Source organism: Bubalus kerabau, chromosome 17 (assembly GCF_029407905.1).
Source record: "Bubalus kerabau isolate K-KA32 ecotype Philippines breed swamp buffalo chromosome 17, PCC_UOA_SB_1v2, whole genome shotgun sequence".
In the NCBI taxonomy this organism is placed as follows: domain Eukaryota; kingdom Metazoa; phylum Chordata; class Mammalia; order Artiodactyla; family Bovidae; genus Bubalus; species Bubalus kerabau.
The window spans coordinates 58547223-58560179 of NC_073640.1; the positions used below are offsets into that span (position 1 = coordinate 58547223).

General features: G+C 56.7%; 1 protein-coding gene across 2 annotated transcripts; it reads left to right on the plus strand.

Moving 5' to 3' along the window:
• The first annotated feature begins 233 nt into the window (after positions 1–233).
• Positions 234–9403, plus strand: CYTH2 (cytohesin 2). Of its 2 annotated transcripts, none has more exons than XM_055551890.1 (12): positions 234–469; positions 1295–1442; positions 1541–1607; positions 2641–2750; positions 4010–4090; positions 4569–4681; positions 4803–4951; positions 5524–5636; positions 8532–8610; positions 8716–8787; positions 8887–9041; positions 9133–9403. In XM_055551890.1, exons 1-12 carry the CDS (start codon positions 451–453, stop codon positions 9218–9220), a joined length of 1194 nt encoding a protein of 397 aa, XP_055407865.1. In that variant the 5' UTR covers positions 234–450; the 3' UTR covers positions 9221–9403. The 2 variants fall into 2 exon arrangements, with proteins under 2 accessions (XP_055407865.1, XP_055407864.1); XM_055551889.1 differs by having other exon boundaries at positions 235–469; positions 2632–2750; positions 5524–5635; positions 8534–8610.
• The last annotated feature ends 3554 nt before the right edge of the window (positions 9404–12957 follow it).

Consider the following 12957-nt stretch of genomic DNA (forward strand, 5'->3'; position numbering starts at 1 on the left):
CTGCGTCTGTTTAGTCCCGCCTCCATCCAACTCTTTTTCGAGGCTTCTTATTGGAGGGCAAGCCTGCCAAGAACCCTTTGGTTTCGGAGGCGGGGCCCGGCCCCTGCTCTCACTCCAATTGGCCCCAAAGACCGTCTACTTTGGGCTGGACATTGCTACGCCTGCTTCTAGTGCGCCTATTGGCCCTGGAGGGCGATCCTTCGGTTTCGGAGGCGGAGCAGAAGAGAGGGCACGCCGTGGATTGGGCGGTGTCAAAACGAGGGGCGGTCCCTACTGGCGGGGCGGTTGGGAGACGAAGGGAGAGTCTTTTCAGCGCTGAGGACTGGCGCTGAGGAGGCGGCGGTGGCTCCCGGGGCGTTTGAGCGGGCTCACCCGAGCCCGCGGGCCAACACGGATCCGGGCCCGACCGGCGGGACCGCCCCGGACTCCCCGCGGGCCTTCCTAGCCGCCATGGAGGACGGTGTCTATGGTAAGTCGGGGAGGGGCGGGGCCAGCTGGGAGCAGATGGAGCGTTTCGGCCCGAACGTTCCGCCGCTAACGACCTCCCTCCCACGACGCGCCTTGAGAAGCTTGTTCGGCCCTGTAGTCGCCTCGCTTTTGTGGGGCGCGGGACGGGCTTCCGGCAGGGCAAGAGAGCGGGCGTTCCAGGCCATTGTTTGGGCCGAGCCTGTTTCCGGTGGCAGCGGGAGGGGGTGGGATGGAGCGGCAGAGGCGAGGCTGAGGCGGAACCATTCCCTCTGGAGGGGCCGGGCGAGCCCAGTGCCTGCCGGGAGAGGGGAAGGGGGGCTTCTGGGGACGGTGGGGTGGGGAGAAATCGTGGGGGCCACAGAGATTCCGCTAGGGCCGGGGCGGGGGGCTTCGATGCCCCGCCCCTTCCTTCACTCTCGCAAGCTGTCATTAGCTTCCCCTGCCATGGTTACTTTCCATGGACCCAGGAGTCCGGGCACCCAGGTCCCAAGCTACCTCGCCAAGAATGGAGGCAGAAAACCAAGACCTCAGGCCCCTTGCAAGTAATGAACCGCAGTGTCAAGCTTCCAGCCCCCTTTCCCGTGTAAACCTAAGAGTAGAGGCTCCAAGCCCCCTTCTCTCCCAAGGACTAAGAGTCTAGATTCCCAGCCCTTCCTCCCCTGGACTGAGGAATCTAGGCCCCCCGGCCCCTTCTTCCACTCACTGGAGGCGGGACTCTTATCCTCATCCTCGCCATGAACCTAGGAGCCCTGTCCTTCACCAGATTTCGGAAGTCCAGGCTCCCAGTCCCCAGAACTGATCTCCCGCCCCTGATCCCCTCCCCCAGAACCCCCGGACCTGACTCCGGAGGAGCGGATGGAGCTGGAGAACATTCGACGGCGGAAGCAGGAGCTGCTGGTGGAGATCCAGCGCCTGCGGGAGGAGCTCAGCGAAGCCATGAGCGAGGTGGAGGGTCTGGAGGCCAATGAGGGCAGGTGAGGGCTAGGGCAGGGAGCCTAGGGGTCATGGGGCCAGGCGGGGGCCAGGGATGCCCAGGCATTGACCTTCCACCCTCTGCTCTCTGCCCCTGCAGCAAAACCTTGCAACGGAACCGGAAGATGGCAATGGGCCGGAAGAAGTTTAATATGGACCCCAAAAAGGTGCTTGGGGCCACAGGGCTGGGATCGGCCAAGCTGACATCCAGATAGGATTCTGGCATCTCCGGGTTCCAGAAGTGTGGTGGTTAAAGGTCTGCCTTAGGTGGACAGAGTTGGTCCTGATCCCTGGATCCAGATATTGGCAGTATTTGTTCCCTGAACACTAACCAAGTGCTTCAACCTCCTGATCTTTGTGTATGCTGGAACTCCTGCCTGAGTGGTCCTCCTCTCCTTTTTGCTCATATTTTAGGACCCATTTCTCTTGTCACTCTTGAGTCACCAGGAGGAACTTGATTGAGTCTGGTAGGGAATATGGACAGAGAAGTGCCAAGACAGAAAGAGAGGTACTGGGCTGTGGACACTCAGAGGAGTGAGCCTGGTGGCATCAAGGAGGGCTTCCCTCAGGAGGATATTTGGGTCAGGTGAAGGATGACTTAGTGTTTACCTGGTGGAGAAAAGATGTTCGTTCGTTCGTTCATTCATTCGTTTTACACCATTTCCTCGGGCCTCCCTCTGGCCTGCTGCTCCACCAGGAAATGCATAGGACCCAGTGTAGGGTTTGATGCTGCCTTGCCTTCAGGGAGCCCCTAGACTCAGATAACCAGGATCCAGAGTGAGGGGTCCTCAGTTCATGGTCCTCAAGACATCAAGAGAGCATGAGAAAGCCCTCCTCCAGCCTGAGTCTTGACCCTCACAGCTCCTTGTGTGATGTCTTCTAACAGTTTCCCACTTTATTCTTCTTGCCAGAAGCAATGGTAGTTTGTAAAGTCATTCAGCAGACATTCATAGAGCTCCTGTTCCTTGCCAGGTCCTGCTCCAGGGGAACTGGAATTAACCAGGCAAAGGCAGAGGGAGCAGTAGATGCAAAGTCTAGGCCACCGGAGAGGCAGTGTTTAGGGGCCTGGAAAGAGCCTGAAAGTGAAACTCAGGCCCTGCTCTGTTGAGGATGGGTGTGGGTTTGGAGGCTAAGGTTTCTGGGGGTGTCTTTCTGAGCACACCAGCACTGAGACCCAGCCCTTCCCACCAGGGCATCCAGTTCCTGGTGGAGAACGAACTTTTGCAGAACACACCTGAGGAGATCGCCCGCTTCCTGTACAAGGGCGAGGGCCTGAACAAGACGGCCATTGGGGACTACCTGGGGGAGAGGTGAGAACCGTGCCCCCTGCACCCAGCACCTGCTGGGCATCTCCTCTCTGCCCCTTGCACCCAGCTTTTGCTGAGGAGAGGCCCTGATAGATCAGCCTTGCAACTGGACTGTGACAAAATGGACTGACAAAGAGATTGGGGTGGGGGACCTTCTGAGGAACCTGGGGATCATCTGTGAGCATGTGGAGGGTGTGGGAGGGGCCTTTGCGGACATCTGGGCAATGCGGGGACCACCACCCATTTATGTCAGGAGAGTGGAGAACATTTGTGGGTGGTATGGGAGCGTGAGAACCATTGAAGACAGCTGGTGTGCATGGGAGCGATGTGGACAGTGATGCAGGAAGTGGGAGGGGTCATCATCAGTGGATATCTGGGGAGCATGGGGGGCCCATGGACATCTGGAAACATGGGGGCCATTTGTGGATGTCCGGGGTCTGTGGACCACCTACAAGCATAGGGTGCATGAGACATCAGGAGTGTATGAGGACCAGCGGTGGATGTCTAGGGTGCCTGGGAGTTGATGGACTTCTGGGACACAAGCAGACGACCTGTGGATGTCGGGTGTGTGTGGGGACCATCTGGATTCCCAGGGTGCATGGGGACCTTCTGTGAAGTCTGGGAAACCTGGGGACCATTGGTGCACATCCGGGGTGTGCGGAGACCGTCTGAAATGTCTGAGGTGCAGAGGACCATGTGAGATGCCTAGGGTTTGTGTGGACATCTGGGTTGTGTGGAACTTTCTGGATATCTTTGGTGCAGAGACCGTCTGTGGGCAGCTGGGGGGCATGGGGACTGGAGGGTCTGGGAGCATGGGGGTCATCTCTAGCTGTCTGGGGATCGCCTGTGGACATCTAGAGTGCATAGGGACAGTCCGGTTGTCTGACACTGTGGGTCTGGTTTTGTGGGCATCTGGGCTGCCCCAGGACTCTCCGTGGGTCTCTGGGGGATAGGAGCCCATCTCTGGGCATCCATGAAATCTGGGGTTCACCAGAGGTGACCAGCAGAGCACATTTGCTGTGTTTCTCCCAACTGCACAGAGTTCAGCTACACCAGAGTTCTTAAGGCAGATGGTCTTCCCAGGAGCGTTCCAAGTGTCCCTACCCCGTGCCAGGCCTGTGATGGGGGCTTGGCCGAAACTTTGGCTACAGAGGTAGCCGCTGTGCAGAAGAGGGGCCACAGCCTCCCCAGTACTTCACCTCCTCTCCACCCCCACCTCCCCAAGCCTCTTCCTGCCCGTGACCTTGTCCCTGTCCTCCCAGGGAAGAGCTGAATCTGGCAGTGCTTCATGCCTTCGTGGATCTGCATGAGTTCACTGACCTCAACCTGGTACAGGCCCTCAGGTGAGAAGAATGGGATTGAAAGGGCAGGAAGGGACCTGTCTGGGCTTTCTTTACCAGTGATGATCACCCCCTCCTGAAGGCAAAAACAGAACCAAAACTTAGGGGATGGATTGCACGTGAGTGTTGCCAAAGTCCACAGTAGCGCTTCCTTCAGGCATAGCCGTATCCAGGCACTTGAATGGAATGGGAAGGACAGCTTTTGATTGTGTTCGCCACGGGGGTGGGTTCTGCTCACAGCAGACCCTCCTCCCACATGACAGCAGAGGCCCCAAGCAACCATCTGTTTCATGCAGCAACCTTGGTAGAAAGAAAGGGCGTTTCCATATACATCATCTAGAGTCTCCTGGCCGACGCTCAGTGGTCAGGTTGGCCACAGGTGTGGCGCCCTCATTGGCCAGTTCCTCCCATGGGCACTGAGAGCGGGTGGGGGGTGGCCCCGCCAGTCCTGGCATCTACCCTCGACTCGTCTCTGCCGCAGGCAGTTCCTCTGGAGCTTCCGCCTCCCTGGAGAAGCCCAGAAGATCGACCGCATGATGGAGGCCTTTGCCCAGCGCTACTGCTTGTGCAACCCTGGGGTTTTCCAGTCCACAGGTAGGGGCCCAGGCCCTAGGGTCCTGGGGAAGGAGGGAGCTGGGAGTGGGGGGGGGACTTGAGCTCCTGGGTCCCGGAGGCTCGCATGCCCCAGTCATCACCCCATGACTGTCTGGTGCAGACACGTGCTATGTATTGTCCTTCGCTGTGATCATGCTGAACACCAGCCTCCACAACCCCAACGTCCGGGACAAGCCGGGACTGGAGCGCTTCGTGGCCATGAACCGGGGCATCAACGAGGGCGGGGACTTGCCTGAGGAGCTGCTCAGGGTCAGGCCTCCCCCCCGCCCCCCAGCCCCCTCAGCTCCATCCCTCTTTCTCCTCTCAGTGCCTGAGCCCCCCACCACCCAGGATCACTGCCTCGCCACCCATGGACTGCATGGTCACACCAGCCTGCCTAAGTCTTCTCTCTCTCTCTCTCTCTCTCTCTCTGGCTGCCTGTCTTTGTCTCTCTGTTTTTCATTTTATTTTTTCTTCTGCTGCGCCAGGCAGTATGTGGGATCTTAGTTCCCGACCAAGGATTGAATCCAGGTTCCTGGCCCTCTGACTCTTTGAGGGTCTTGGTCTGTCCCATTTTCCCCTGTCTGTGTGTCTGTCTGTCTGTCTCAGAATCTAGAAGCTCTTCCACTGTCTCCATCTCTGCATCTTTTTTCCCTCCCTCTCTCCTCGCCAGAGCTCCCTCCACTCTTCCCCCTTCTACTTCCCTTTCCTCCCCAGGCTCCTCCCTCCCTTGGCCATCCCACCCGTGGTCTCACTGGCTCCCAGTGAGCCCCCTCCCCACTGCAGTAGGCCTGGGAGGATCCCAGGAGCCCCGAGGTGCTGACTCTGCCTTCACCCCTCAGAATCTATACGACAGCATCCGAAATGAGCCCTTCAAGATCCCCGAGGATGACGGCAATGATCTGACCCACACCTTTTTCAACCCGGACCGGGAGGGCTGGCTCCTTAAGCTGGGTACGTCCCTTCCTGACTGCTGGCTGCCTCTGCAAGTAGGGGAAGTTAGCAGGCCCAGGTTCTAGACTCTGTTTTCACACATAGCCACTGTGTGACCTTAGGACAATGATTCTACCTCTCTGAACCTCAGTAGCCACATCTGAAAAGTGGGGTTGAGAACGAAATCAGGTCTCTTGTGCTGGGCCCAAGCCCAGGGCTGGCCTTGGAATCGGTGCTCCCTCACCCCTTCTGTTCACCCACACAAGTTTATGAAAGCCCTCCCCCTTGCCGGGCCCTGGTGTAGGGACTGAGGACACAGCTGAGAACCAAAGAGCACAGGCCCTGTCTGCGGGGAGAGTGTTCATGACTCAGGCTGCTCTCAGCTGTAGCAAACAAAACAACCCAAGGAACTGGGCCTTTTACCTTGCTTGGCAGGAACTCTCTGGGAGTCTGGGGCAGACCCACTCTGAGACTCCTGTATTTTTATCCCTACTTCCTGTGGCCTCCTCCTCAGCCCTGTAGCATGGTGGCTGTTCTAGAAGTGTCCTCCTTCCCCAGATGTCTCCTGTAGGCAGTAAAGAGCCTGCAGAAACGGGTCCCGGAATGCCCAGATGCACTTCTAGCTGGTCGGATTGGTTCCTGGTGGGGAGGGGAAGAGCTTCCCAGGTGGCACTAGTGGTAAAGAACCCTCCTGCCAACACAGGAGACTTTAGAGACAGGGAGTTTGATCCCTGAGTCGGGAAGATTCCCTGGAGGAGGGCATGGCAACCCACTCCAGTATTCTTGCCTGGAGAATCCCATGGACAGAGGAACCTGGCGGGCTACAGTCCATGGGGTCACAGAGTCAGACAAGACTGAAGTGACTTAGCACGCACGTGGGGAGGGGAAGCACCCTGGCTGACTTAGGAGAATCGGGAGCCCTGGCCACAGTGGGATGGGTGGGACAGGTGCCAGTCCCCCTTGGAACACGTGGCACCAGTGGACTCTGGTTCAGTTAGCAGAGGTCCAGCAAGGGCAGCTGGCTGAGGGCTGGAGCGGTTCTCCACCCCGGCTGCCTGGGAGATTCACCTGGAAACCACAGGGGCTAGGCCACAGGCTCATGAAATCAGGGTCTCTGTGGGCAGGATAGGCCATTGGTCATGTTGAAAGCTCTCCAGGCAGTTCCCAATGTGTGGCCCAGGTTGAGAACTGCTGGCTCAGAGCTGGGCCTGGTAAATAGTAGGTGCCTAGGGAAGGTTGGCAGTGGCTTTTTAATGGAAAAGTGGTGAATGGCTGCCCCAGGGAGACAGAATCTGGCGAGGAATTACAGTGGAAGCAGCCCAGACAGGGGTATGGTCCAGAGGAAGCTTCCAGCCCAGGTGCAGGCTCAAGGCAGGCCTTTCCTCCTTTCAAGTCTCAGTATCTACCCTCTGGTGGGGTGGCAGAGGGGTGCACATGGAATTGTGTTCTTAGAAGGGGGAATCTCTTCTCAGGCCACGGAGGCAGGTCCCTGGTGCACACGAAATGTGGATCACTCCTTTCAGCCAACTTGCTGGGGCAGATGGATTCCTGCAGCAGCTCCAAAGGAGGCAGACAGGCTTGGGGGATCCCAGAGGAATTTAGATTCTTTATGGAAGGTCAAATGATGCCCCTGGCAGTGAGTGGGCGGGGAAAGAAAAACCGGAAGGGCAGCTTCCTGAGAGACTGGTTCTCTTCCAAACTGCACTCCGCCCCACCTCCCCGCAGCTGCTGGACTCCCTCCCATTTCTTGGATGAGGAAACTGAGGCTCGTTCACTGTCCAGCAGCCACAGGGCAGAGGTGGCATTGGACCCAGATTTGACCAGAGCGCAGCACAAGATTACTAGTAAAAGGCACCTCTTTTTTTTATTATTTTTTTATTTTTAAACTTTACAAAATTGTATTAGTTTTGCCAAATAAAAGGCACCTCTTAAACAGTGAAATACAGGAAAGGGGATCAGTGGTACTGGTAGCAGTTATAGTGAAAAAGATAGTTAATAAAAGTGTTTACTGCTGCTGTTTACTTCTTCCGGGACCACAAGGAGCCCAGAAGTAGGTCACTTTGCAGCAGGAAGGTGTGGGCCTGAGTGGATCTCCAGATGGGGGTACAGAGAGGGCAAGTGGTTGTCCTAAGGTCACACAGACAGGTCCTACTGGTGCTAACAGGGGTCCCCATGGCCACCTTGGCCCAAGGACTGGGGGTTTCCTCTTCTGCCTCTTGGGGATGACTGCCCCATCGTCACCGTGGCAACAGAGAGCCTGCCCGGCTGGGATAGATCCTGGGAGTGGGGCTGGAGTCAGGCACTGACGCTGGGAGGTGCTCGTGGCCAGCTCAGCATCCTGGGCCTCCCCGGAGGGACAGGGTCTGGCCATTACCCCCTCGTGTGGATGTAACTGGTTTTCTTCCCTCTCTCTCCCTCCCTCCCTCTCTGTGTGTTTCTCTCTGCTGTTTCCGGCTCTCTCTGTCCCACCCGCTGCGCATCCCTCCCTGCCCCCGCCTGCCCGCGGCTCTTGGGGGCACTCCACTCTTGCGCCCTCCCTCCTCCTCGCCTGGTCCTGCCTGCTTTCTCGCTGTCTGCCCCAGGAGGTAGGTATACAGCTGGCCCCATCCTTGCTGCCCAACACGACACAAAGGGAGGGGAATGCCCTGGCCTCAGGGCCCACAGGAGAGGGACTGGGGGCCCGGACCCGGGTCCACAGACAGGCTTAGAGAGCGTAGAGCCCCACGCTGGCGGGTGGACCGGTTCGCAGGGCCCAGACTCCTCGCCTGTCCCTGCTTGTCTGTCCTCCCACGCATCGCTTTGCCCTAGGCCCTGACCGCCCCACCTTCCCTGCGCTCTGTCTCTCGCCCCCTTCCCCGCCCTCTCAGAGGCCCCCCGCCCCCTGTTGAGCCCAGGCCCCCTCCCCCCCTTCCCTTCCAGGGGGCCGGGTGAAGACGTGGAAGCGGCGCTGGTTCATCCTCACCGACAACTGCCTCTACTATTTTGAGTACACTACGGTGAGGGCGGGGCCGGGGCCGGGCCGGGTGGGGCGGACTCCCAAGACCGAGGTTGGGACGCAGGGGAGACTCGGAATCTGAATCCTGTCAAACTCGTTCTCTCAGGACAAGGAGCCCCGAGGAATCATTCCGCTGGAGAATCTGAGCATCCGCGAGGTGGACGACCCCCGGAAACCAGTAAGACCCTCCCTGTACCCTGTCCTGCTGGCGGTGGAGGGCTCCTCTGGCCCCAGGGCTGGCACTTCTAGCCGTCCTTCCTCTCCCTTGTCTGCCCAGAACTGCTTCGAGCTGTACATCCCCAACAACAAGGGGCAGCTCATCAAAGCCTGCAAAACAGAGGCCGACGGCCGGGTGGTTGAGGGGAACCACATGGTGTACCGGATCTCGGCCCCCACTCAGGAGGAGAAGGACGAGTGGATCAAGTCCATCCAGTGAGCAGGGGTCCAGAGTCCTGGGGGAAGGGAGGGTGGCCAGGGGCCCAGGCTCCTCAGCCCTCACCCTGGAACCCCGCCCCTTCCGCAGGGCCGCTGTGAGCGTGGACCCATTCTATGAGATGCTGGCAGCAAGGAAGAAGAGAATTTCAGTCAAGAAGAAGCAGGAGCAGCCCTGACCCCTTGCCCCCCACTCCATTATTTATTTCGGAGCTGCCCTGCCCGGGTGGCCGGACCCCTGGGCCTCGGGGCTTCGGATCCTGGTTCCTCATTTGGAAAACTCATCACCTCTAGCTCCTCTCCTCTCCTTATTTGTAATTAGCACCCTGTTGGTAATCTTATTAATTATTTAACCACTTGCAGCCTAAAGACCCACCTTATTTCTCGGGGTTCACGGAGCTAAGGTGCTTGGCAGAGCTGGCCCAGCACCCCCACCCGTGACCAGGGCCCGGAGTGCTGATCTGTTGGTAGCTTTCATGACGTGTGTGAAAACAGTGCTGACCGTGTAGCAGCATGTGCACGCCTCCGGGATGGCTCAGTTCTGGTCTCACCTGGAGCCTGCGAGGGTGGAGTAAAGGGAGGAGCTTAGCTTGGCTGGAATTAGCTTTCAGTTAGAGCTGCAGGGCACTGAGTGCAGGTATGCAAAGCTTCCCGGATAAGGTGCACCACTCATTCTAGACATTACTTGACATCCAGACACACACTTGTTCCACCTTTGCTCACACAGGCTTGTGGTCTTTGAGGAGAAGCACATACCTGATGGGCTGGGCTAATGCTTTGAGGACAAAGCCAGGAGCCAGAAGAGCTTTGAAGGGGGACTGCTCTGGGAGGGTGTGGAAGGACAAATCTGGAAAAAGGAAGGATGAAGGTTGAAGTGTTGGGTACAGCGAGTGGAAGGCCCTGCCCAGGGTGCTGGGCCAGAGGCCAGTGCTGTCGGAAATGGGCTGGGTCTGCCCAGTGTTGGTGGAGTGGGGCTGGGGGCTGTGGGCAGGGATCTGGGCGGTTTGAACTAGGTTTCTTAACCACATGACAGTCATCCTTTGGAGGTCATTTTAACACCAGGCAGAGAGCGCTGAGAACCTGCAGTTTTATAACATCTTTCCCAGGAATCTGACAACCTCCTGAGTGTAAGGACCACTTCCTCTGAGGGTGAAACCTTGGAGGGTTGGGTGCCCCTGAGCCTCAGATCCAGGTCTGTCCCCTATTGCCTTCCAGCTTGGGGTGTCCCCAGAGAACAAAAGCGCACGGATCCCAAGACGGGTGTCTACAGGCTCATGTGTCTCTCCTATGTCCAGACCTGCAGCTGAGGGGGATTTAGTACAAGAAACCACAACCCCAGACAGGCCCAGGACCAAGCCCAGGCTGGAAGGGAAGCCTGTTGCCCCCGGATGTGCCAGACTTGCAGTTATTCCCACCTGTTGTGTCCTCTGTGTCCCCAAGGGACCGAATCCATAATTGTCAGATGCTGCCAGTGAGGTGAGGAAGATCTGGCCCCGCCCTTGACCAAAGGCTTCCACAGGCAAGAAAGTTCCTAAACGCTGTTAACAGTGCTGAGGTGGTGCACTCTGAGGTGAGGCTGCTGGACTACACTTCCAGCAGGCAGTGCAGCGCTCGCCACCCCACTGTTGGGAGAACCATTCCAGAGGTCTGGGAATTTCCCTTAGGCTGATCCCCCATCCCCTCCTCCACTACATAAGCATTTAGGCATGCTGGGAAAGGAGACCCGGCCTGCTCATTTCAACCCCAGGGGATGATGGGAAATGGAGTTCCCAAATGAAATAGAATTCCCAACTCCTCTGAAAGGTTCCATGGAAATGGAACCTTTGACCCAAGAAAGTCATGGGAAATGAGGTTCCTAGATTAATAGTCCCACCACAATCTTCCCCTTATTTCGCTCTACTGCACGGACTTCCTGATGGCTCAGTGGGTAAAGAATCCGCCTGCAGTGCAGGAGACACAGGAGATGCAGGTTCTATCCCTGAGTCTGGAAGAGCCCCAGGAGAAGGAAATAGCAACCCGCTCCAGTATTTTTTCCTGGAAAAACTCCATGGAGAGAGGAGCCTGGTGGGCTACATTCCAAAGGGGCTCAAAGAATTAGACACAACTGAACGACTCCAGTATCCTTCCCTGGAAAATTCCATGGAACAGAGGAGCCTGGCAGGCTATATGTAGTCCATTGGGTCGCGAAGAGTCAGACACAACTCCGCACAGAACACATGGGATGAACCCATAGGTACTGAGTGCCTACTGTGCGGAAGTACCTGGCTCAGTGGAGATGCCCCGGAAGAGCTTTCCAGGCATAGCGAATGGCTTGTGCTGAGGCAGGAAAAGTATATTATGTTGGAGTAAGTGACAGCAGCTCAATGTGCGTGTACAGTAGTGATGCAGTGGGGATGGGGTGATGGGAAATGAAGGGGATGCCTGGGCTGAAAATTTGGGGCCTGGACAGCTGTGTTAGGACTTTGAATGTATCTTTAAAATGGGAAGCCCTCCAAGGGTATGATGCAGGAGAGTGACGTACTTGGATTGATGTTGCAGGAGGAGTCGCTGGCTGCTGCAGAATAATTTGGAGGTGAACAGGGGCGGTAGCAGGGGGGTAAGTTAGGAGGCTGTGTGGTCATCCAAGTATAAAAGGGTGTGACTAGAGGTGGAGAGACCTGGACCCATGAGTCATTTTGGAAGAGGAGCCAGCAGGACTTGGAGAGAGCTGGGTCAACTCGGGGATTCTCAGTTGAGCAACTGGTGAGCAGCAAAGTCATTTACTGAGATGGCCAAAGAGGGGCTTTATGGGGGAGAAGTCAATAGTTCTGTTTGGCCAAATTAAGCTGGAGATGCCTGTGGAACATTCAGGTCACCTCCAAATTGTCCTTCAGTTGTCCGCTAATCAGTCTTCTCCCCAAGCACTGAGAAATTCTGGCTTCCAGCTTCCTCTTCTCCCAGGACCCCATACTCCCAACCCTCTCATTACAAGTTGAACCATGTCCCCCACAAATCCAGGTACTGAAGTCCCAACACCCAGTACCTCAGAATGTGATCTTTTTTCAAAATAGGATCATTGCAGATATAATTAGTTAAGATGAGGTCATTCATGTGGGCTCTAACCCAGTTTGACTGGTGTCCTTACACAAAGGGCCATTTCAGACCCACAGAAGGAGGGAACACCAGGTGACGATGAAGGCAGAGATGGGGATGATGGTTCTGCAAGTCGAGGAACACCAGAGACTGCCAGACAACCACCAGAAGGTAAGAAAGGTCTGGAATAGATTCTCCCTCACCATCAGAAGGAACCAACCCTGCCAACACCTTGATTTTGGATATCTAGTCTCCAGAACTGTGAGATGATAAATGTCTGTGGTTGAAGCCGCCCAATTAGTGGGATTGGTTACAGCAGCCCTAGTGAACTAATACTACCCTTTCAACCTCAGACCTTGGAGTCCAGGACCCCAGCCTCCTCCTCCCTCAGACCCAGGAGCCTGGGCTTTCATTGCGCCTAACCTGGCTGGGCTCCATGCAGCGCCCACCTTGGGCAGATGCGCTGCATATCAGTTCAAGAAATACCGAATGTGTCAGCAGCGGCAGCAGGGGAAAGAGGCAAAACCTAACCCTCTCACTCAGCTTTTCTCCACCCCCCACAACGTACATGTGACCCTAATGCTCTCATCACCTTAATTCTTAAGCCAGGAGTCCACACAGCATCCCAGCTGAGTCTCCTGACCCCCCCCCCCCAACTCCTCCCTCCTCCAAACTACATCCCTCAAAGACAAATGAATCGGGTACCAAGGTGCAGGGCAGGGGGGCAAGGGCACAGACAAGTGGAAGGAGAAGTGGAAGGAGATCCTAGATGCAAAGACAGGAAGAAGACAAACCCAGTCAAAGGAAAAAGAAAAGATGGAATCAGTCAAGGACAAGTTGAGAA

Excerpts from the sequence above, each read along its gene's own strand:
- CYTH2 (XM_055551889.1), top strand. Across the intron at positions 1,608-2,631 it reads TTAATATGGACCCCAAAAAG|GGCATCCAGTTCCTGGTGGA; the intron begins GTGCTTGGGGCC and ends CCTTCCCACCAG. Across the intron at positions 9,042-9,132 it reads GAGTGGATCAAGTCCATCCA|GGCCGCTGTGAGCGTGGACC; the intron begins GTGAGCAGGGGT and ends CCCCTTCCGCAG.